Source organism: Oryzias latipes, chromosome 11 (genome assembly GCF_002234675.1).
Source record: "Oryzias latipes chromosome 11, ASM223467v1".
NCBI classification, from domain to species: Eukaryota; Metazoa; Chordata; class Actinopteri; order Beloniformes; family Adrianichthyidae; genus Oryzias; species Oryzias latipes.
The window spans coordinates 15,956,492-15,981,678 of NC_019869.2; the positions used below are offsets into that span (position 1 = coordinate 15,956,492).

Genomic DNA, 25,187 nt, shown 5'->3' on the forward strand with positions numbered 1-25,187 from the left:
GGGCTCCCCTCGCCTCTGGGATTGCGCGTTACGCAGACACTCCTCCGTGTCACTTCCAGCTGGCCCTCCGGACACGCTGGAATCCTGCGGAGACAGGTAGACGGCAGCACCAAGCAATCTACGATGCAGGCTGCCACCAGCCTTCCCGGCGACTTAGTTCTACCAGTCTGCAAAATCACGTCCGGCTACTTACAACACAGGCAGGGTCCCTGCCCTACCCCTGCGTGTTGATCGCGTTGCAGACTGGTGGTTCCAGCGCTCCAAGCTCTCCCGGTGCGTGTGCGGTCACGTTGGGTCCTCACTACGTCTGTCGCTCCTGTAGATCCAACTGCGCCCCGTGTGCGTGTGCCCTGCTGCCGGCATGCGACTTCCCTGCGTGCGTGCGCTCTCTCTGCCGGCGTGCGCCCCGCCGCCGGCGTGTGACGTCTCTGCCAAAGCGCGGACCTCCTGCGCTTTTCTCCTGAGGACTCTTATAGTTCTCTCATAATGAGGAGCAGGTGTTGAGGGTCGCGAGCTGTGTTTCAAGGGGCGTGTCCATAGCATGCAAAAACATGTACCACAAACATGCACAAAAGAAAGAACACACCAAAACATGCAATCCCCCACATGCTCACAATAGTGTAGCGACCTGGGGTTTAGCGCTGCCTTCAGCCCCAAAGCCTCATGGGAAGTGGGGAGCTTTGGGGTGAAACCTTGAGTCAGAGGGTTGTGTACTGAAGTGAGGTCCATGCTGCTTGAACTGTTTGTGACTGCTGGAGTAAATGGGCTTGACCGTGAAAAGGGTGCTTGACCTCTCTGCCTGTTTATTCTTGCTTTAGGCTGTCCGGGGTCGTGCTGTGTATGGGGCACGGATAGGTCTCCAAAGAAGCCATCAAAGTTAACAGTTGGCTTTAGCTACCCCATGAAAGTGATAGTCCGGCAGGCTCGTTACAAAAGTTCGGAATCCACATGCGACAATAATTACATAACCCTAAAAATAACATAATTTACTTCTTTGTTAATGGTTGGGGTGCCGTTAAAATTAACACTTTTTTGTCTTTGCTTACTTCCTTACACTTTAAAGTTTAAGTAAGGCCCAAATATTTTACCTGTGGGGTCCATAGCTGTAATTTGTCTTTGTTTCCAGTCTCTGCCAAATAAGTTAATATAGCTATGGTGCAGTGGCGGTTCTACACTAATTTACTCCCTGGGCGAGTAACCCCACCAGCGCCCCCCCCCCCCCCCCGCGCACACATACAAAATTTGACAACATCCTGTTGTGTTCCCTATCTTCTATTTAGCCATTTTACTCCAAAAATGCATGAATTTTCTAGACTCGTATTACAGGGGGGTCAAACTCAGTCACACAGGGGCCTAAGCTAAAAACACGCTTAAGGTTTTGAGCCGAAGAAGATAAAGATTTACTGAACTACACACTAAAGCTAAACTTTTAAACCTTTTACACTGAACTTTTTGAACATAAATATGAATAAAAACAGGAACACTAATCCAGAATAACTCAAGTTAAACCTTAAATAACTTGTAATATTTTGTTCTCCATTTAAATATATTCTGTCAACATTATACAAATATGAACATGCTGCAGGACAAAAAACAAAGAAAGCCTGGAAATATTAATAAGAAATTACATATCAAATAATTCCATTTTTTTTGCTCTTTCATCATTTTTTAGAGCATTTTTTTAGAGCCGGACTCCTGCTTCATTTTTAGCAATAATTTCTTAATGTGTGACGTCCTGTGTGTGTCTTTGTGAAACATATCAGAGGGATTAGATCTAAAAAATAAAACTTATTGTGATTAATATGTTTAGGTCTTATAAAACATTAAAGACTAAATCTTAGAACTCATCAGTGGGATTACTCCAAAAATATTTGGCATTTCCCTAAATTTGTGCAACACCAACAGTAGAAATCCTCCAAAAAACCTCAATCCATATAAAATGGTCTGCGCTCACCCCCCTCCCCCCCCTTCCCCTTCCCTCTCACACGCGGCTCCGTCTCTATAACGGGAGGCTCAGCTGCGGCTCAGAGTTGATTGTCAGATAGAAAAAGACTCCCCTCACACCTGTTAGTGTGATTCAGCCAGCCACCGGCGAGTTGCGCTCCCCTCTCGAGTTTTTTTTTACTTATGTTCCAAAGACTACCGCAAAGAGGTGTGGCCGCAAGCGTCTTGCAGCAGAGGGCGGTGGTCACGTGCGCATCGGGTCTGCTGTGTCGGAGCAAAGAATTGTGGGAAATAATCCCCATTGCCTGCTTTTGTCGAAATTGGGTTGAGCACGGATGTTTGTTCTGCCTAAATCCTTTTCATGTGCCTGTTTTACGTTGTTTCACTCTAAATTATTCTTTTTTTTTTTTTTTTGCACCATAAGTGTGAAGAGGAAACAGGAGGAAGACATTATTAAGAGTCTGATGTGTCAAAATAAAAGTATTAAGTGTCGGCTGCTGAAGTAATTTCAAATTAAAACTTCAAGCTACCTCTTTGAATGTTGTATGTAGCACATTACTCATCGGACACGGCCAATGCCGCCCCCTATGAAGTGCCGCCCTGGGCGACCGCCCACATCGCCCATATCAAAAACCGCCACTGCTATGGTGTCCATTTTACAAAACTTCTGTGAACATCATTTTCACCCATCTTGTTCTGTCAGCCAGATGCACATTAGGCTGTGTAATCACTACCTAGTGTAATGCAGTCCTTTAAAACTTAGTTTCGGGACTGGTAGAAATTCCAGTTTTGGATCAGTCTCATAGTGCAAGTCACTTTCTGTCCATATCCTTTCATTTCTTCCCATTTTTCTTGTGAACCTTTGGTACAAGGAATACAAGGAACTGCATCTGCCATTTGTTTCAAACTTGTCACTTCTTCTTTGTACATTAACTTTTTTTGCTTCTGGTGTAACTGTCAGTGCAGAAACTGGTTTCATCTTTCCAACAAAAATTATTTATTGTACATTTTCACGCCCTAGTTTACTTACTGCTTTGTCTTATCTCCTGTCAGGACCAGGAGACTTTTTATATCTTAACATGATATGCATTTTCTTTTGGAGACATCAAATCTGCATGTCGTGACACTCTGGTTTTTGCATTTTCCATTAGGTTTTTAGCAGTCTGTCCAAGATCAATGTTGGACAGATCTAAGGTCCAATAATAATGTGGTTCACCTCAGCCTTCTAGCACACAGATGTCCGTATCTGGACAACGTTCCTGCATCCCCCTTCTCTGGTGGGGTAAATTCCTAATTTCAACCTTATCATGACATTCACCCCAAAAGATTGAAAGGACAGTTTGGTGCTAGAACCACATCAATGCATGTTGTTTCTTTAGTATCAGAATTTTCAAAACCACCTGGTTTACTCATGTATTTAGTTTCAATTTGACTATCAAAATACTTTGAAAAGTGTCTCAGCTTTGTGAATCTGATCTGGTTTCTTCAGTCAGTAATGATCTGCTCTGTCTACGAGAAGATTCTCCAGTTCTCAGGTGCAGGTTGGAATTGTGATGGAATATAGATATATGTATATAGAATATACATACATATCAAAGAATAAAACAATGTCTAAGAGCCATTTTATGAGTTTGAAATGATGTAGGAAATGTTTTTAATTTTGTTCAATTCTATTCAGATAAAATTTCAGATTTGTATATTTGTTTTGGAAACGTGTTTTTAAAAACAGCTGTTTAGATCAAACCCCTTTTTTTTACTCTCAATACAAATGGACAGCGGAGCAACATTTTTTTAACCATGCGGCAAAACGTGTTCATGTTCATGTTGTTCATTCTTCAAAAAGAGGTTCAAATCAAGGAGAAGAATATCAGTGGATGGAACAGAAACAAAGATTACCCTTTACAAATGTCTTATAACAGAATAATCAACCTGACATGAAACAATGAAGTGAAATTAAAAAGATAATATTAAAATAGGAATCTACTAATTAGAACATTTAAAACTTTAAGAAGTCTAACTGTTTTTGCTAACTTCCAAATATAAATTTCACTTATTTTTCATAGAGGCCAAATATATTTTTAAATCTGTTTCTTTAAAGTATTTTTCCAAACTAATGATTAGGTTTCTTACAAATGTTTCATTTAAATGGAAAATTGAGTAAAAATAATAATGATTTCATGTTTTCCCATACATGCATCTGACATGTTTTTTTTAGATCATTCCAAAATATAAAGACAAGAGGATAATACACAAAAGATTTGTTAAATGCTCTCTCCATCTCCCTATATTGGTGCAGTAATCAACATTCAAACTCCAAGCAGCAATAAATGGCTATACATGTGAACGTCTGCACAACGAAAAAGCATAATGTGTATTCTCTGTATTTACCAATGTGCTTTACATCGATTAAACACCACACCCAACACTCAAAATACAAACGACCTGATATGCCGGTACTCAAAGTCCATAACATATACAAAACCCACAGTTCAAACCCAAGTTCTGCAGTCTTGTCAAAAAAAAAAAAGGAAAATGCTCTGGAAGAAAAGATAATGTCAGACAATCTCAATTGTTTGGTGCGAAGCCGTTCCGTCTCACTCGCTGGAATGGGATCCCCCCCATTCACGAGGCTGCTGCTAATCCTCGTATTGGTAAATCCGAGCTCTCTGGGGAAAAAAGCACTCCACCAAAAAAATGATCAGTGGGGAAATCCTAAAGTAGCAGAGAAAAGTAATCCACATATGCAGTTGCTTGCTCCTCCACGCTCCTGTCACCTTACAGTGGGTTCCGTTCATCCAGGGGGGTGACGATAAATACAACACATGACCACAAAGTCCATGAAAATAAAACCTGTTAAATACATACACAAGTTTGCAAGTTTCAGGTCGTGGTTGAAACTGATTTGTGGCGGCAACCATTACGAAGTCTACAAAAGAAAATCTTTTAAATCCATCAAAAACACACAAGTCAATACAAGAAAAAACACAAGACAAGAACAGAAACCCATAAAACTTAAGCTTAACTTTCATTTATATTCTTTAATAACCCGAGAGCTTTACAAGTCAAGCGATGTGTTGCATCTATATGTCTATAAGCTTCAAAATATACAAACATAATCAATAAAGACAGATAATATTTAGAACTGAAACAACATTTAAATGAGCAGAAACAAGTTGCCATCACAGAACACACAACTTTAGTTTCTACAGATAAAAAAAGGATATGAAAAAGCATAAGCATTTTAGTAAAACCAAGTCCAATGTATCTGTTTTATATGTTTTTATGCTTTTAAAGACCAAATGTGTCTGTTTGCAAGCTGGAATTTTCTCAAAGATTTAAAATAGCAAAGCATAACTGAGTCTCTTAGATATGGTAAATCTTATTAATTTGTATTAAGAAGATGTTTTTTTTTTTTTAATCATCATAAGAAAATTGCACTTCACAGGGAAAAAGGGCTTTTTCTTTGCTCCTTAATATTTTGCAGATTTATTTCCCAAACCTGTTAAGACAAAAAATGAAAGATTAGATTAAATCAATTTCTGTTTAGAAAGAACTTCACTGATAAAAGTTTTATGGAGGATGGGCTAGATCAGGGGTCGGCGGCCTGTTAAACAATTTAATCTGGAATAAATTATTGGATAAACCCTTATTGCTTTATTTATTCTTTACTTCAGATTTGTTGTAGGAATTGTTGTTTTTATTTATATTGCTTTTTTTCTTTTGTTAATGTTAAAAGATAAATTTTTAGGTATACTTACACAATTTTACATTAGTGTGTTTGTGTGGGGGGGTGTTAGGGGGGGCGCGAAACATTTTCTTTTTCCTGGGGGGGCCTTGCAAAAAATAATTGAAAAGCACTGGACTATACCATAATCACATAAACACACATGCACACTAACATTGCGTGTTAAGGAGAAATGAAGCAGATTTCTTTAACACAGAAAGAAACTCACTGTTCAGAGGAGAGTTCATCTCTCAGGCTGATGGATTTTCTGGTTGCAGCATCTGCTGCTGGATCTCCTTGTTGTCTACAGCTGTGAGATCAGAAACTGTTAGTCTGAATCCTCATCTGAACTGAAGCTCAAACAAACATGAAACTCTGATGGAAAAACTTCTAAACTAGTCACTATAAATACAGAGAAAACATCTGAAACTAGGAAGAAAACCTTTACTCACGAGATGGTGGAGGCTTGACCAAATTGAAAACTAAAAAGAGAAAACAAGTAAACATTTCAGGTTTCTTTTAGTAAATAATATTTTTACTCTTGTTAAACTGGATCTGAGCCAATGAAAACAACAATAACTTACAGTTCATCTTCTTGTAAAAAATGAATGCAGACACAGAGAGAACGACAGCGATAACAGCAACAAGGACACCAATGATGATCAACATCTGACTGGAAGAACCTGAAGAGAAAAAACACAAACATGAATTCAAAACATTCACCAGTCAAATGAAAAACTCTCTAGTGGAGGTAAGGTTTACATCCTATAAATGGATTAAATCCAGCAGCTTTAATCTCTTTAATCTGGTCAGATTATTGATTCAAACTTGAAGAGAACATTGTGAGCTGAAAACCCTCAAATCCATCACTTCAATCCTCTAGAAAACAGAGAGACACAGAGTTTAGTCTGAATTCCTCCACCTTGAATCAATCCTACCTTCATTGGTTCTGATCTTTGCTTTCTCCAGTTTAGTGATGACGTCTTCTTTGACTCCAGAGAGCTGAAACACACATTCATATCTCTGCATGTCTTCTCCTGATGGAGGTTGGAGATCAACGCTCATCTGGAAAGTTCCATCATTGTTGGGGAGGATCTGTCCTTTCTCCACTCCTTCATGGATCTCCTCTCCATCTCTCCTCCACAGCAGTTCAGCTCTGTCAGGATAGAAACCTGTAGCATGACAGCTGACTGCAGAGGAGGACGACTTCTGGAGGAGAGACACTGATGGAGGAACTGGAAGAAGGAGAAAGATGGACGGAAATGTTTCTGGAATGTGGACACCCCTGAGGTTTCTTCGTTTTTTCCGGAATCCGGTTTTTTTGGGAGTTTTTCCTTACCGCGAAGGGGGGTCTAAGGGCAGGGATGCCAGTGTAGCTTAGTCAGTTTGTTAGTTCATTTTAGTATTTTTCTATTGAAGTCTTTGTATTCGTGATCCTTTTGATTTCATGTTTTACTTCGAAGCCCATCGAGACAACTGTTGTTGTGATTTTGGGCTATACAAATAAAATTGAATTGAATTGAATTGAATTGAATTGGAATGTTTATATTTGATCAATATTTAACACGGTCACTTCTAAAAATGCTTCATGTTAATATTCTGTGTTCTGGACATTTTAATGACAAAAATGTACAATAATGTTAGTGTCATTATAAGATTACAAAGCAGAGAAAAGACAACCACGCCCACATTCCTGATTGGATGTTATATCATTTCTTTTAGCTTGAGTCAATGATTCATTTGTTTTATTTTCACGATATTCTGGTAAAAATGTGCGAGCATCAGGGAACCGCCACTTTTGTGAGCTCACCGCTCTAAAGCTGTTAGAAATCTACAACTTCTGAATCAAACATCAAGTAGATTCCAATGATGCTCAGGAATGTGACAATGGACTGAAATCACTTGGAACAGTTTCATGTGTAGTTGGGCTTAGAGGAAAAATTCAAGATTGCACCCTTTTCTAGAGGTCAAAGGTCAATAAAACTTCAGCTGTGATTGTAGACTTAAGCTGGGAACAGTTGTGTGAAATTTCGTGAAAATCACACTCAAACAAAAGTTTTTTTCTGTGTGGTATAAAAATGTGAACATTCCTACATTTCCCCCTTTGCCACAAAGTGGTCACCAGGTCGTAGGTCCTGTGGCCATCCCATAATAATTGCACAACTTTCTTTGGATCTCCCCGACACGTGTGTTCTGGTTTCGTTTGTGGATTTTTTAGGATTCCTTTACTATGTCAAATATTCAGCTGGTTCTTAGGGCTGTGACGATAACCGCATCACCGCGGTAATGATCCCATCACCGCACGTTTGTTGTTTTTTTTGTTAAGTTTTGCATATGGCGCGTGAATGGAGTTATAATAAACACATTAAACACATTCATCTTTCCTGATAATTGACTTTTTCTGCTAGTCCTGTGTTCAGACTTTCCTTCTTTCTTTCAGACTGTTTTCTCCTTCTCTCCCACCGCTCTCTCTCATAGGCGCGCGCTCTCAGTGCCTCCGCGCTGCACGTGCCACGCGGCTCCCTTTACACACAGGAGCGCGCTTTCAGAAGCACACAAACTCATTCTACAACAGAAGTTTTCGTCTCGCGAGGAAATATGACAAATTTACTGCGTTCTAATTGTTAATTTACATTGTAGTCATTTCCGTTTCAAGCTGCGCGCGTTCTTAAGGGCGCGCGACACGGCCGCCCGCCGGAGGATTTTGTGTGTGTAGGGAGGGGGGGGGTTATTAGGGTTCACCTTCACTCCAAACATGAACGCGCACTGTTAGATTTCCATGAATATCACTACATGTTTTGTTTGGGAACTATTTTTTGCAGCGTAACGTTACGTGTCTGTATAAACAAAGGCGGAGCTTCCTGCCCCATGTTCTTCATGGCTACCGGAAAAGTGACAAAGTGTCTGTTTATTACTGGGCAATATTTAATATTCTGAGAAGATGTGTGTACCAAAGAGCACAGGTGAAGGCTCGCGTGCAGCTAGAGAGCGGTCCGCTGCAGAGGTATCAACACGCACCCCCAACACACATATGCGCACCTTCCTCCTACATGCAGCGCTGACCCACACAGTCACAGTCAATCCACAACACCTATATGGGTTTTATATATAGTCAGTTCACTAGCTAGGTAGTAGTTAGTTGTTACTGTTATTTTATAATAAAGAATACTACGTTGTAATTGTATTTATTACTGATGCGCCGCCGGGGGATTTTCTTTTTTTTTTTTTTGGGGGGGGTGGGGGGGGGGGGTGCGGTTAACCGCGACACCGCGCCCCCTGGTGGTTCATCACCGCGGTGATGAAAAATCCGACACCGTCACAGCTCTACTGGTTCTATGTATATGTAGATTTGATCATTCAGATGTAAATTGTCTAGAGATCAATCTATTCTCCAGTTTAAAAAACACTGAGAAGTTAATGAGAGTTTACCTTTTCTCATCAAAGAGCTGCTTCCATAATTGACGTATTTCTCCAGCCATTCAGGACAAATCTGGGTTAGGTAGTTCTTCCGTCCTACTGTGAAAGCTTTGTTATCGTCCCACTCGTCTTTGGTGATGACAGCCTGCTGTTTTGCAGCAATCCATGATTCTGACTTCAGGTCAAGAGCAATGAAGTCTTCTCCATCATAACCGTATTGATCATAACCTTTGACCTCTCCAGTCTCATCATCCCACTCACATCCGTACATGTTCTGAACCACATGAGCACCTGAGAGACAAGAACACAGAGAACCTCAGTCAATCTGAACACAGACAGAAAAATCTGATGATTTTTAATTAGAAACACAGAAACTCATGAAGAATGTTTGATCTAAAATAAATCAAATGTCTGTTTCAGACATGAAGACTCTGCAAGTCTCTGATCCAAACACTGATTGTTTTCTCCACAGCCTCCTCTGAAACAAAACACTTCATATTAGAGTCAAAGAGACATTAAAGAAATAAAAATTCTAACATTTCTTTTTTTCTGGTGTTTTAATCCTAAAACTACTTTAGAATTTTCTCATAGAGGTTCAGCTCCTAAAGTCCTGATCCAAACTAAACACTAACAGAAAAGTTTGTTCTAAAACTCTCCATCATCTGTTTCTAGACGGTCTCATGAATGCAGCGGAAATGAAGAAAATTCCACAAAAACATTTTTACCTGATTATTTCATCAGAGCTGACTCAGCAAAAAAACAAATGAAAGATTATGGCTGTAAGTGAGACAGAAATGTTAGAAATTGTTTCTATTTAAACTAAATGAGTGAGAGATTTCTATTAAAGCGATATTGAAAAGAATGAAACACATTATGACCCAAACATTTGAGTTTTTACAGGTTTTTATGTCTTTTTATAGAAAAATTATATCAAAAATGTTTTACATAAAAACATTACTAAACTTTTTTATAAAGACCCTAAAGATTTTGATTATGAAGATGATGATGAATGTTACTGATGAAGCCCAGAGAATAAAGAGTTTGAATCAAAGTGAAGCTTCTGTTTTCACAGCAGCTGACTGACTGAAATCTCCCATCATCCCCTGGAGCGTATAGAATCTGCTTTCTGCTCCATACGGCCCATCATGCATTGCGTCCTGAATCCAGCAGACAGACAGCAGAAGCTGTTCAGGACGTCTGTGAGCACAACTGAACTCCTCAAAATTTCAGAGGCTTATCTTCCTGATCTGCAGGATCAGTTATTAATAAAATGTCTTACAGCCTGATTTCCACGCGTGTTCAGTGTGAACACTAAACATGATCAGGACACTAAACATGATCAGGACACTAAACATGATCTGGACGTGTCCAAATGAAGCTCACTCTGAAATATTTACCAATAGGCTGTATATGGTGCTTCATGGCTGCCATTAATTGAACGAGCGCAAAAACAACAGAGCAAGTGTATTCAGAAACTGAGTGAGCGAACTTTACAACCACGTAAGCGTGATTCTAACCGAGCTTTTTACAACTGCACGGTTGCAATCTTAACTGAGTGGCGATCCTGCACGCACGCTGGGTTTGAGCGCAGTGTTCAGGGGTTGTGTTTGTCACTTGGGGGCAGTAACCCTTCTGGTTGATCTGATTGTCCAAATTTGCATGACAAATCCGGCCAGGCAGTGGGGCGGGACTTCATTTTTTTTAGAGCAGGGGTGGCCAACACGCGGCTCTTGGCCAATAAGCATGCAGCTCTCTGCCTCTTATCATATTTTCTATATACCGTACTTTCACAACCAAAAGGCGAACATAAAGGTCTTACATTTTCTCCAAAATGTACGGAGTGCCCTTTGGTGCGGCCCTAATGTGTTGTGTGACTTCGGTAATGAGGACCTAATAGATGACAGCATGAGAATGGTACGGAGGGAAGTGAGGACATGAAAGAAGACACCCCCCGCCACAATAGTAGAAAGGTGCAGATATGTGCATGATTCAGAACAACATTGTTTTGGAAACCCTGGAAATGCAAAGAGACACGATTATGAAGAGCAGTTTAAACTGCAAGCTATCAGCTACGTGGGTGTGAGCGTTTCGCACACAAGAGTGTGTGTGAGCGCATGTTCAGTTTGTGTAGCTCAGTTATGGAGAACGGCAATAACTCCAAACGGGAAAGTGAACCCCGAAGGAAGATCCGCCTTCCACGGTCAGAAAAGTCATTGCACTTCGGCTTCAACAGCTATCAGGTGATGGAGGTGACAGTGCACATGTCCACAGGATCAGCATGGCTAATGCTTAGCTTAAGCTCTCCTGTGTAGGGAATGCTGTTGTGTTGACATCGTTACACAAAGATAGTGTATGCCACAGAATAGATCTGTTAATGCTCTTACGACCGTAACAATCAGGTCTACAAGAAAATAAATGTGCAAGTTATTTTTTTCTTATTTTATTAAGCAGATCACCTACAGAGGTCAATTTTATTTATTGTTTTATAAAACCCGGTAAATGCATTTTGGCAAGTAATTATTTTCTGGCTTTTTGTACAGAAAAATACAGAAAGTAGATACATTAAAGCTTTATTAATCTCCCAATGGAGAAATTCAGGTGTCCGACAGCAAAACACACACAATAAATAACAATAATATAATAGTTCATAAAATAGCAGTTCATATCAGGCAGATTTGTTAAACAGCTGTACCGAACAGAAACGTAACGAACCGAGCTCTATGAAACTCTGTATCGAACCGAAATGAGATTTTAGCGTATCGTTACACCCCTAGTTTTAATCCACGTTACAGCCGCCGTTTTTTTATCTATTAAAGCTTCTAAAAAACATTAAAGTCCCACCCCGCTGCCTAGCCGGATTTGACATGCAAATTTCGTTAATGGCAGCCATGAAAGGCCATAGAAAAGTGAGGCGGCAGAGCAGCAAAGAGCTGCAGCAGATGAAACAGCAGGTCTGCTTCTCTGAGATCTTCATTGAGGATCTGATTCCTGAGAAAACTTCAGCTCCCGTCTCTAAACTGTCCTCTCTGTCTCATGATCAGCTCAAAAATGCACAACATCATCTAGAACATCGAGTTTGGAAAGAAAAACAAATACCAGAAGTTCAGCAAATTCAGGATATTTGAGTTTCTCCTTTAGGTTCCTCAGATGAAAATATTTCTCTGAGATCATCTTCAATAAAAAAGTCTTTTTGAAACTAATCTCTGATTTTCCTGTTCAGCTTTGAAGCCAAACTACTTTTCAGTTTCATATTTGTTCTCATGTTTCTGTGCAAACATGGAGTCAAATATTTTATGGTTTAAATGTTTCTAAATGTGCACATAAACACTAACACTGTTTCTACATTATAAAAGAATATGGGATCTTTTTCAGTTTAAAAACTGCCGTCCTCTGTTTAAATATAACAAGCCTGGCCGCTCTGCTCCTAGCATGTGTGTGTGTTAGCAGCCAGACAGACAGAAATAGCACTGACATCATTGCCATGCCTCCCCTCTGGAAATGCTGAGTGGGATTGAATTATGCGACACTATTCGCAGGGTGGATGTGAAAAGGAAAATGCAATCCCCTCTTTGCATTTTCATTTTAATTATGACACAGAATAAGCAGTTTTTAAGTAGAAAAGGAAAAAGGATTTTGAAGGATTAAATTTTTTATTTTGTTTTTGAGTAATTTGATGCAGTTACATTGGGAAAATGAAAAAGAATTTCTGGTTTTGACTTTTATTTTTAATTATACTATTTATTTTTAATTATACTACAGAAACCCTTCCATAATTTTCAGCAGAAAAGAAAAACAATCAAACAGCGATAATCCAGGTTGCATTTTTATACACTCTGTCAGAAAAGAAGCAAATCAGTATTATCGATAATGGATGTGAAATAAAGTTCTATTAATCAATAAATGTTGCAGTAAGTCATAAAAATGAAAGCTGTTTATTTCTGGTTTCAGATCCAGATTTTCCTCAGGCACTACTGATAAACTGTGGAATAAACAGAGCCCTACAGGGGCCAGTGGATAAAAAAAAAATCTGAAAAACCATGCGCATAGATTAATCAATTGTTGTTACTGTTGCGCAATCGTGCGTCTCGTAGCAGCCCGACTCGTAGCTTCTGTTTGCAGGCGGGGGGGCGGCTTTGTTACAGTGTGTATGCAAAGGAGGAGGCTTCGGACCGCAGTCTGTTCGCCTGTTCTGCGTAAGCGGGCTGCCGGACTCAGAGGAATCATGTCTCCCAGGAGATTTGTATCTCCAGACAGAGGGCGGGCTTTGGGATGGGCAGAGGCGGCTTTTGAATCAACAGTCCTAAGAGACCGTTCAAACAATCATGTGAATTTGTGTTACTAGTCGGGTCCAGACAAGATAAAGCCTGATGTTATTCCAGTGTAAGTTCTTCCACGGCTAAATGTTTTTAGCACGTACTAACCCCTTTTCTGGGTCAGTTCGGCCAAGTATGAAGCACTGGCCGCAAAGATTTAAAAAACTATAAGCGAACATGCACTTAGTAATAATCATAACAATAATAAAAGCATATTTAGAAGAACATCTCACTCTATGACAGACATTTGTTTACAACGGGACCTGCAATTTCTTCTTCTATGGTGTGACGTCATCATTAGTCAGAGGCCGTGTGGCCTGTGGATGAATTTAAACTGGAATAACCATCAACCACAATTTAAAAAATCTGTGCGCACAGTTCCCTGATCAGTGGGCATTGTTTAGTAAACCGTGCGCAGTTTATCAGATTTTTTCCTTCACAATCACTGGCCCCCAGGGGCTGTGTAGCAATACATGATAAACATGTTGTTATTTCCTTTAAGCAGGGCTCCAGACTGCGAGCAATTGGTCGCATTTTGCGACCAAAATTTGAGAGTGTGCGACTGAATTTTACATCCAGTCGCACATGCCCGACCAGTAAATTTGCCTCCCCCACCCTCCGTATTTTTTATACATTAAACATGGAAGGGCCCGTCAATGATCAATGAAATAATCAATGAGACGCGAGCGCACACGGACGCAGGCAGACACACACACTCGCGCACATACTCATGAAACGCGAGCACGTACACTCTCTCGTGATGCCTGTGTGTGAGGCGGCCACTGCGTGTGAGAAGAATAGGGAAAGCCACTGTGAGTGGCTAAAATGCGTGTAGGGGGCGGGGCCTAGAGATAATCGAGTGCGCGTAAACATCTGTGGGAAGGAAACGGAGACAAATATCACAACCTGATATGTGCGTCTGAACTATGGGTAAGCGAACTATTGATTCGTTCTTCCGACCTGCGGCTAGTGTACCAGTGCCAGAGTGTACAGCAGGGGTCTCAAACTCGCGGCCCGCAGGCTATTTGCGGCCCCCAAGATTATATTTTGCGGTCCCCGCCTAAATATGAAGGTTTGATGTTACTGCGGCCCGCCAGTTTGTATGAATGACACTTTTACATTGTCGTGCGCGGAGCTGACAAAGCAACCAATCACAGTGGGGTATATGACTCTTGGGGGCGTGACAATGACTGGGTTTGAAAGCAGGACACCTGACAGCCCCCTCCCCGGACCACATTAAGGAGTTCCTTACTTTCCTTTAGAACGTATCTATTCGCTCGTAATTTTCTAAATACATGCAGTCCGTGCTGAACTTTTCTCTGGGCCGCACAGAACCGGAGGAAGGTTTAGGTTTTGGTTACGGTTTTGGTTACAGACGGTTATGCACCGCCGTTACGGCAGCACACCGCTCCCGCGGGAGTCGGGGCAGCTGAGGAGAATAAATGTCCCACACGTACATGCGTGAGAACTAACGGGGCTTGAACTTTAAACACGCTCGAGCAAAAACAACATCAGTTTTAGACACACTGAAAATACGTGGGGAAAATGCAACGATAGACGTGTTTGAGATGAACCAGCACCTCGCCTGGATCGTTGGGGAGACCAGGCGGGGGGGCTGTGAGATGAAGGCGAATCTGCAGCAAGTCTGAAGGACAACAGGAAGTTGGAGTTGTCCTTAACATTCAATTTAGTTTTAATATTCCTCTCCCCCTTAGTATGATCTGTGTTATTATATATTTTATGATTATTTTAATGTTTTGTGATGTATGTAGCCTTTTTTAATGAATTGGTATTTTAAATTATTTTAATTAATCACTCCACTACAAAAACCATCAGGTAACATGTCCCATAATGCATTGTTTTGTAGTCTGCAGGGCAGCTTTCCGTCAGTTCAGTTTCCAGCTGTGTCCGGGTAGGTTTGCCCCTTGCTCCCGCCCCTTTCTCGCGATATTTTTGTGATGATTGACAGTTGATGTTGGAGCAAAAACAAAAATATATGTCACACACCAGGTGATCTGCGCAGCGTTGAGTTCACCTGGCTGATCTCAAACACGCTTATTGTGCATCTTGGCTGCACTTATTTGGTGTCACAAAGATAAATTTCCATCCGTTTTCTTTACTTATTTGTACTGTCATGACAGCGATGCTTTTGTCAGTTTACCTTCTTGTTGCATCTTCAAAAGTGCAGAATAAAATGTGACACTGAATTTGAAACAGCACATTGTAATTTCTGCATCTATTAAATAAATTATTTATTAGTAATACAGTGGAAATTAGTAGATTTGGTTAGCATGTTGATTTACGGTATGCGCCCCTAAATTTTCTGGTTGTGCCCCTAAAATTTTCAGTTAGGGGCCACTGTGCTCCTAGTGATAAGAGTTAGTCTGGAGCCCTGTTAAGTGAGGATTTCATTTATTAATTGAATCTCTGAACAGAATCGATTAAAACATAGAATCGGTAAATAAATAAATAAATAAAGCAGCTCACCTCCAGTTTGGTTGAAGCTCTGCTTTAATATTTCAATTCTGGCTTTGAAGGTATGCTGGTCACCCAGCCGGTTTTCAGTTTCTGTCTTCCAGTACTGTCCATCCATGGCCTCCTTCATCCAGTCCTGTTTAGGAACCACCATTCTGATGTCGCTGTCATAGTAATCAATCTGAGCATCATCAACCAAACCAACAGCCACGAACTCTGGGAGGGTCGGGACTTGAGAGGAAGCGGTGTAGAAATACTTCAGAGAATGAGTCACTGAAAAAAACAACATGAATTCAGTTTATAGAATTTAAAAATACATTTCTGTAAATGCAGAAACATCAACTAAAGGTTAGAGACAGAGGTTTTTTTATAAACTTTATTGCACACTATGCCATTTTACGAGGATGCACTTTCAGGTATGCAATAAAAACATAACTGCAAATATCAAATACACATATGCAGAAAAGAAACAACAACCAGAAAAACAAGAATAGAAATAAGACAGGGGGTTTAAACCTTTACGAGAAAATGTTGAATCTATCACATACAGACAATGTTCTGATTACTTTTTGCTTCTCTGAATTTCAAATACTATTGTTATACTGATTTAACTCAGAAAAGAATACAATGAAACATGGTTTCCAACCAGAGAATTTACATTTATGAATATGAAATTTGGCAAAAATGAGTAAGAGATTTAAAGTAAACCACAGTCATTTTGTATATTTTTTATATTAGACCCAACAAGACATCTTTCCAGATTAAAACAAAACAATAATCAAGAATTTTATCATTAATGAAATCACAAATTTTCTGCTAAAACACTTTAACTTTAGGACAATACCAGAAAGGATGGAGGACTGTTTCAGGGGAATTGCAGCAAAAACTAAAGAGTCAATCAATGTTTAATCTAAATCGGTTTTGAATAAACATTTTAGATGGGTATATTTTGTGGATAATCTTAAATGATACTTCTTTAACCTTATTTGTGATTAAGAATTTATTGGGTGTTTGCCAAACCTCCTTCCATGCAATATTTTCAACAAACATGTTCCAATAAGACATGCTATGAGGTAGTGAAACAATGTTCATTTGAAATAATTTTCTTATTGCTTTATTGTTTTTCTACGGAGCCCGTGTCCTGACATTAAGATATAAAAATATATCTTGTTCCCACAGATTAATATCTTGTTCCCACAGATTAATATCTTGTTCCCACAGGTTATTATGTCGTTCGCACGAAATACTATTCCGTTCCCACAAGATACTATTGCGTTCCCACAAGATACTATTGCGTTCCCTCAAAATACTATTCCGTTCCCTCGAAATGATTAACTCGTGCGAACGCAATAATTATGTCGTTCGAACGCAATAATAAATCCGTCCGAACGCAATAATTATTCACGTCATAAGTCATTCACGCGGATATGCTCTCTGTACGCCGGCAAAACTAAGCCGCTTTTCAGCGGTAACTTCCGTGTCTCTGTGACCCATATTCGTTCAAAAAAGGAACATAAAAAACAAAAATGCTCACTTTATTACCGTCTCAATGAATATAAGAAAAATATCAAAAGATTTATGATAACTAGGCTGCTTTGTCATACGATAGCTCCTGCTAGGCTACTACTAGCTCCGCCGCAGAGCTCTCTGATCATATATGCCGGCATTTGGGCAACTGGCTGGTCTGTTGTCAGACAGCTGATATTGTAGTTTAGGGTCGAATACGAATAATAATATTCAGGACTTATCTTTTATTAACTTTAGCAGTCAGTCGCTTTACATTCGAAGGCTAGTATTAGGCTACATGCTAACTGACTAGCCGATCATTTGCTGTTATTAATTTACGTCATAGATTTACAGCAGATACCTTCACATTTCTGTCTGTGTGTGTCTCATTATATTGCATTGAAGACACGGAGGATGTTTAGAGAACAGATTTATTTATTTCAAAAAGCACAAAAGCATCCATCGTATTGATTCACGTTCATTCACATGATGATCTGGTACGCCCTCAGTCATCTAGCTGCAAAAGCCGCTTCCTGCCGCTACTTCTGTGTCTCTGTGAGCATTCAATAGGGGTAAAAATAAAAGCAAGAATGGTCGATCTGTTATTTTCTCGATGAAAATCTGAAAAATATCATATTAAGCTGGCTGCTTCGCCTAAAGCACTTACCTTTAGCTTGTAGCATAACAACAATAGCACTACGTCACGTTTCCCAGCGTGCTTTGCTGCCAATTATTGGCCAATCACCGTGTCCCTGTGACCAAGGTCTAACAACAAGACCAATGATTGGCTGCAAAGCATTCTGGGAAATGTGACGAACTGCTATTGTTGTTATGCTACAAGCTAAAGGTAAGTGCATTAGGCGAAGCGGCCAGCTTAATATGATATTTTTCAGATTTTCATCGAGAAAATAACAGATCGACCATTCTTGCTTTTATTTTTACCCCTATTGAATGCTCACAGAGACACGGAAGTAGCGGCAGGAAGCAGCTTTTGCAGCAAGATGACAGAGGGCGTACCAGATGATGATGTCAATGAACGTGAATACGATGGATGCTTTGTGCTTTTTGAAATAAATAAATCTGTTCTCTAAACATCCTCCGTGTCTTCAATGCAATGTAATGAGACACACACACACAGAAATGTGAAGGTATCTGCTGTAAATCTATGACGTAAATTAATAACAGGATCAATGATTGGCTAGTCAGTTAGCATGTATCCTTATGGCCTTGTTAAGCGACTGACTGCTAAAGTTAATAAAAGACAAGTCCTGAATATTATTATTCCTGTTCGACCCTAAACTACAATATCAGCTGTCTGACAACCGACCAGCCAGTTGCCCAAATGCCGGCATACATCAAAGAGCTCTGCGGCGGCGCTAGTAGTAGCCTAGTAGGCGCTATCGTATGACAAAGCAGCGTAGTTATCATAAATCTATTGATATTTTTCTTATATTCATTGAGACGGTAATAAAGTGATCATTTTTGTTTTTCATGTTCCTTTTTTGAACGAATATGGGTCACAGAGACACGGAAGTTACCGCTGAAAGCGGCTTAGTTTTGCCGGCGTACAGAGAGCATATCCGCGTGTATGACTTATGACGTGAATAATTATTGCGTTCAAACGGATTAATTATTGCGTTCGAACGACATAATTATTGCGTTCGCACGAGTTAATCATTTCGAGGGAACGGAATAGTATTTTGAGGGAACGCAATAGTATCTTGTGGGAACGCAATAGTATCTTGTGGGAACGGAATAGTATTTCGTGCGAACGACATAATAACCTGTGGGAACAAGATATTAATCTGTGGGAACAAGATATATTTTTATATCTTAATGTCAGGACACAGGCTCAGTATTTTTCCTGGGAAAACCGGACAATCATATTTTCCCCACAGAAGTATTTATGGGGGAGAGCAGAAAAGGCTCCTCAACATGAACTCTGCGTTGGAATTTAAACAGCATGCATACCCCAAAGGGGAATAGCTCCAAACACTTTAGCATATTCTAAAGAGGGAACATGTATGTTAAATTTAAATAGAAATCCCTCATAAGTTAAAAGTAAGCCCTAGTTGTTAAATAATTGATACACAAAAATAATCTTATTTCGAAACCAATGTTCTATGAAGAGTGACTTGCGGTTGTATAAAATGTCCCTGTTATTCCAGATACAGTGGTATGAGAAAGTTTGGACACCTCTGATAATTTTCAAGATTTTTCTTCATAAATTATTGGTTGTCCGGATCATCAATTTCAGTTAAATATATCACATAGTAGATGAACACAGTGGTATTTGAGAAGTGAAATGAAGTTTATTGGATTTAAAGAAACTGTCCAATAATTACTTACAGTTTTTATCCATTGGTCTGGCTCATTTCTTGAAACAGAAATTAGATTCTCAAAATTCTAAGATCATTTGGCAAAACAGTCTTACAGTTTAGCACAACACAATAGCTAACTTGCAAAATCTAATATATATCTCAAAACTGTTCACTCATGCTTCAAAACTAAATTCCTTTCCCATGTAAAGAGTCAGTGCCACCAAAATGGCAAAGATCCTTCTCAATTGCTTTGGCTCATTTCCTGATCAGACTGGATGTTCTCAAGACTCTTGGTGCTTTTGCCAAAGTAATGTGGATGGTTCGGCACAACACCATGGTTCACCTGCAAAAGCCATTTCTCTCCCTAAGCAATTGACTCATGTGTCAAAACTAAATTTCCTTCTCATTTAAACAGTCAGTGCCCCCAAAATCCTTCGTCCCTTTGGCATTGTGTAACCACTGCAAGTCAAAATGATTAGATGTTTTGTCACTATAGCATAGGACCATTGAAATAACCCTCATGTCCACCTTTCAGTCTTAGCTCAGTCCTTCGTTGACAATGGTCACTGTACTGTTTTTGTATAGCTAACAGAATACAATTTCGTATAAAACTGGAAAAAAGAAAAAGGATTTTAGGGTAAGAGTAGCCTCTTAGGTTTACAGTAACAGCACGCATTGGACTCATACTGCCAAGGAAATTCTAACCATTATCATTCACACACATAAAGTAACTTTCATACATCAGAGTAAAAAGGAAATGTTTACAGCATAACATACTTTATAATTTAAACACAAACAAAAAACTATGACAATGATATGCAGCCTACAGTGCTGTAAATAATGCTTGAGTTTCACAACTAACAGTTCTTCACTGGTCGCTGTCCTCACCCTCCCTCTCTTGGTCACCGTCCTCTCCCTGCTGGTCATCCTCCCCCTGCTGTCTGTTTGGCCACAGATTTTCGTCCACATCACAGCATATTTTCTCCCTTGTGATGCAACGAGGGAAAAAAATGGCGTGCATGTTGCAACCATCCCCTACACCAGGGGTCGGGAACCTTTTTGGCCAAGAGAGCCATAAACGCCACATATTTTTAAATGTAATTTCGAAAGAGCCATACAATAATGTAGTGTCCTTTTCCCACACGGAGACTTAACCTCTTTTAAGGTTCTTTATTCTGGTTAATGCAGGCTGTAACAAATACCGTAAATTAATTCAGCAGCTCCTGAATCTCTCCTGCCGAGACGAGAGCGCTTCTCCCAACTTTATATTCCCCCCTCCCGCTCCAGCCCTCCCATTTCCCTTATTCGGCCCATAGCTGAACCCCATTGGTCCAAATTACCTAACAACAGGCTGAGCGACAGAACTAAGAGCCAATCAGATCTCTGCTTGATGCGTTCAAGGAACTCCAGAACTTTTAACGCGGCCCAACAGCCAAGTTAAACTCACTCCGCTACAAAATGTTTAAAACTAAATATACAAATGAACGTGTGCATTTGATATAATTTCAACACTTTTAAAGTACAATAAGTCTGTGGATTATTTTTAATAACATTGTTATGCTGTTGCTAATAAATGATGAGTATTTCTCGTGGTAGTTTTGTTGATGGTCTAGTCTGGTTGATACGTGGTGAGTTTCTGCTTCATGCAGGTGTTGAGACTTTAAACGTGATCTTAGGTCTGAATGTTCTGTAAATGTGAGACAGACTGATCACATGCAGACGCGGAGCCAAACACACACACTCACACGCTGCAGTGAGTGACGGGCAGCAGGTTTTATGTTTTTACAATCCCTGCGCGGTTCACCTTACTGACCGAGCCCACAACCCCTCACCCCCACCCTCTGCTTTCTTCCTCACACATCCCGTCCCCGCTACTGCGCGCTCTTTCTCAGAGACGGGGGCGCGCAGTTTTAGGCACGGCAATTCACAGGTTTCCGGGTGGTACAAACTCTGTGAATTAATAGATAATAGTAAAGTGATAATGCTGGCGCAGATCCTTCTCTCCAAGCACCGCTACTACTGTGCGCCTCTGCCATCGCATCGCGCCCGAGAAGGACTGGTCTAATGAAAAAGAAAAAATTAAAAATGTGTCTGCGAGCCACATGTGACCATCAAAAGAGCCATATATGGCTCGCGAGCCATAGGTTCCCGACCCCTGCCCTACACTGATCTCCTGTAATATCCTCACAAGCAGCATCCATTGCATGGAGCAGGGACCTCTGAACTTGAGCCCGGTGCTTATACACTCTCCACCTCCAAGTGGAGAAAAACTCAATAGGATTGAGAAAAGGAAAGTAAGGTGGTAGGAACACTATGACCATCCTTGGATGAGTAGTGAACCAGGCCCTGATAAGCAGGCCATGGTGGAAATTCACATTGTCCCATAAAATAACATGAGACCTATGAGACCTCTCTCAGTTTCAGGGATCAAATCAAAAGGAAGGCGGTCCAAGAAGATGAGGAGCTTCTGTGTATTGTATGGGTCAAGACTGGTGATGTGAGTGGCCACACCATTGTCAGATATGGCAGCACACATAGTTATATTGCCCCTTCGCTGGACTGAGACATCCTCCTTAGTTAGTCGAGTTCTAGTTTCACCTGACTGTCAATTGCTGAAATAAATGTATCAAATGTTCCAAGGGATTCATATATCATATTCATGGTATTATGTTCTTGGCTAATTTTGAAAATTGAACAGACTATTGTGCATTTGATGACTTACTCAATGAAATGATGCTGACTCATTTTGGAGCAAACAACCATTAGACTGAGAATCAACAATCAGTTTAGATCAACAAGATCTATTCACTTGGAATCTGTGCTAAATGAAGGCTACTTGTACTTAATCATTTGAAAGATGTACTGAGACATTGAGACATGTACTAAGACATTTGAAATATAATGAATCTAATGAGAAATGCCATTCTGTTGTGAACAATTGCAGAGTGGTGTGGAGGTTTGTCCATGTTGTTTTGAGAATGTAATTTCTGTTTCAAGAAATGAGTCAAACCAATGGAGAAAAACTGTAAAAAAAAATAGGCAGGTGTGTAAATGTGGGCACCCCAACAGAAACATGCCATCAATATTTAGTCAATTCTCCTTTTGCAGGAATGACAGCCCCCAATCGCTTCCAATAACGGCCTGGATTCTGCTTGAAGGTATTTTGGACCATTCTTCTTTGCAAAACATCTCCAGTTCAGTTAGATTTGATGGCTTCCGAGCATGGACAGCACGCTTTAAATCACACCACAGATTTTTGATAATATTCAGGTCTGGAGACTGAGATGGCCATTCCAGAACATTGTACTTGTTCCTCTGCATGGATGCCTTTGTAGAATTAGAGCGGTGTTCAGGATCATTGTCTAGAATTATCCTGCGCCGGCGCAACTTGGTAACTTTGTCACTGATTCTTGAACATCGTTTGTAAGAATTTGCTCATACTGACTGGAATCCAAGCGACCTTCAACTTTGACAAGATTTCCAGTACCTCCACTGGCCACACAGCCCCAAAGCATGATGGAACCACCACCAAATTTGACTGTGGGTAGTAAGTGTTTGTCTTGGAATGATGTGTTCTTTTTTTTGCCAAGCATACCGCCCCTTTTTATGTCCAAATAACTCCATTTTAGTTTCATCAGTCCACAGCACCTGGCTTGGGTCCCGTCGCCGGGGGCGCTCCTGGCCTGGGGATCTCTCCCCCCCTCTCCTGGTCTGGCTGGGGAGGATCTGGTTCCCCTTATGAACACACGGTTCACTTCAGCAGCATGTATGCATGCATCTCCACCCCCACGTGCACGTGCACACTGCCACACTGCTCCCTGTCTGCTTCATCCCTCCTCCTAACCCACAGTGTATTGATGGACAGATGTCTTCAGCTTATCTTCGTGTCAGAATTTCACCTTTGATGTAATATTTGTCTTTCCAGCAGATCTGGTATAATTGTTACAGCTTAAAATAATAACTTATTCAAATCAGTGCTTGGATCCCCCACTTTCTCCACCTGTCTTCCTTTTACTGTCTTAAATCTCTAGAGAGCCACTGATTCAATTTCCTTTGTTTTTTCTATTATTGGGTTAAAATTTAGGGAGCTTCTTGGATGTTGGTCTTTCGTTATTAAAATACTTAAATATTTCACTTCGGTTTTAATTGGAAGATTATACAATGTGGCAGCAGCACATTCTTTAATTGCCATTAATTTGCAGGGGTTGACATAGCCCAGAAATTTGCACTGGCCCACAGGGCCAGTAGTTTTTGAAAGTTACTGGCCCGACACCGCGCACAGCGTGACCCGCGGCTCCGCAGGTGCTTGCAACTTTAGGGGGGTCCGTGGGCATGCCCCCCGAAAAATTTTAACATGGTGCAATTTGGTGCATTCTGGTGACATCTAGCACTTATTTCTACACTTTTCAATGACTGAAAATAGACCATATCAAACTGAAATCTGCTCTAGTCTGTTTCAGATTTTTTGAAGAGACCACTGCAGTGTAGTAGGTAACACTAGTTAAGAAGTTTTCATGCTGCTTCTAATCACTACTATTTCACATTTGTCCGTTATCAATAGTTAAGAAGTTTTATTTACTTTTTTGCTCTGACTGCCTTGAGGTTCTGCTTTTTGTTACTGTTGCAAAGTTACATTTACTTTTTGTTACTTTAGTTACTTAATTAAATTAAATAATTGTAAATTGTAAAGAAAAACAAAATTAAGTAGTTTGACATACTGCATTTGAGTCTGAGATTCAGGTATTTGGAGTTGCCTTTGATTCTTTGAAATTCAGCTTAAAGCTTAGTGCATACAGTTTCATCTTCAATGCATTCATTAAATATCTTGCTGTCCATACTACTAATTCCACCCATTACTCCATCTAACATATTCCTATCTATTCCTGCCATGTCTTCCACATCTCTGACATGCTTCAGTCTCTCTTCAGTGATGGTGTCGGATTTAAGATCATCGCAGTGAAAAACCACCAGGGGGCGCGCTGATGTGTGTGTCAGTTTAAATATATCTGCGTAAAATGCAATAATAACCCACTGGCTTGTTCCTTCGTTTTTGCTGTTTAACATTGTTTTGTATTTAATTGTTACATTCAATAAAGTTTGAATAAAAAGAAGAGTGAGCGTGTGCCGCGTGGTGCTCGGCAGTGACAGCCGCGCGCGCAGGCGGGAGAGGAGGAGAAGAATGATAAAAGGTTTCCCATAGAAACCTCTGAAGTCTGAACACAGGACTAGCAGAAAAAGTAAATTATGAAGACGAGGTAAATCTACACGTTTTTGAAAAAACATATGTTATTGAAAAAGGTGAAAAATGTATTAACCGTTAGATATTTTAGTGGCCCGAGCGGACAAGTGAAAAATAAAGTCTTGTGGTCCGTACTGCTCGAAAAACAGGACCGGGCCAGCGGACAAATGGCTATGTCGAGCCCTGATTTGTATTTATTCACATTTAAACAAAGGCCGGATGCCTTTGAAAACTTCCCAATAATGGCA

General features: G+C 40.2%; 1 protein-coding gene across 2 annotated transcripts in view; it reads right to left on the reverse strand.

The window, feature by feature from the left end:
• Positions 1-4,206: 4,206 nt before the first annotated feature.
• Positions 4,207-25,187, reverse strand: part of orla-uba (major histocompatibility complex class I-related gene protein-like) — a 31,333-nt gene continuing 10,352 nt past the window's right edge. Inside the window, exons 3-9 of one of the 2 annotated variants that reach the window (XM_011480968.3) lie at positions 15,886-16,146; positions 9,098-9,376; positions 6,607-6,903; positions 6,253-6,351; positions 6,121-6,150; positions 5,898-5,978; positions 4,207-5,443 (exon numbers count right to left, since the gene is read on the reverse strand). In XM_011480968.3, the coding sequence (XP_011479270.1) occupies positions 5,920-5,978; positions 6,121-6,150; positions 6,253-6,351; positions 6,607-6,903; positions 9,098-9,376; positions 15,886-16,146 (1,025 nt within the window). In that variant the 3' untranslated portion in view covers positions 4,207-5,443; positions 5,898-5,919. Of the gene's footprint in view, positions 5,444-5,895; positions 5,979-6,120; positions 6,151-6,252; positions 6,352-6,606; positions 6,904-9,097; positions 9,377-15,885; positions 16,147-25,187 lie in introns of those variants that run through there. The other variant, NM_001278878.2, reaches the window with a different exon arrangement.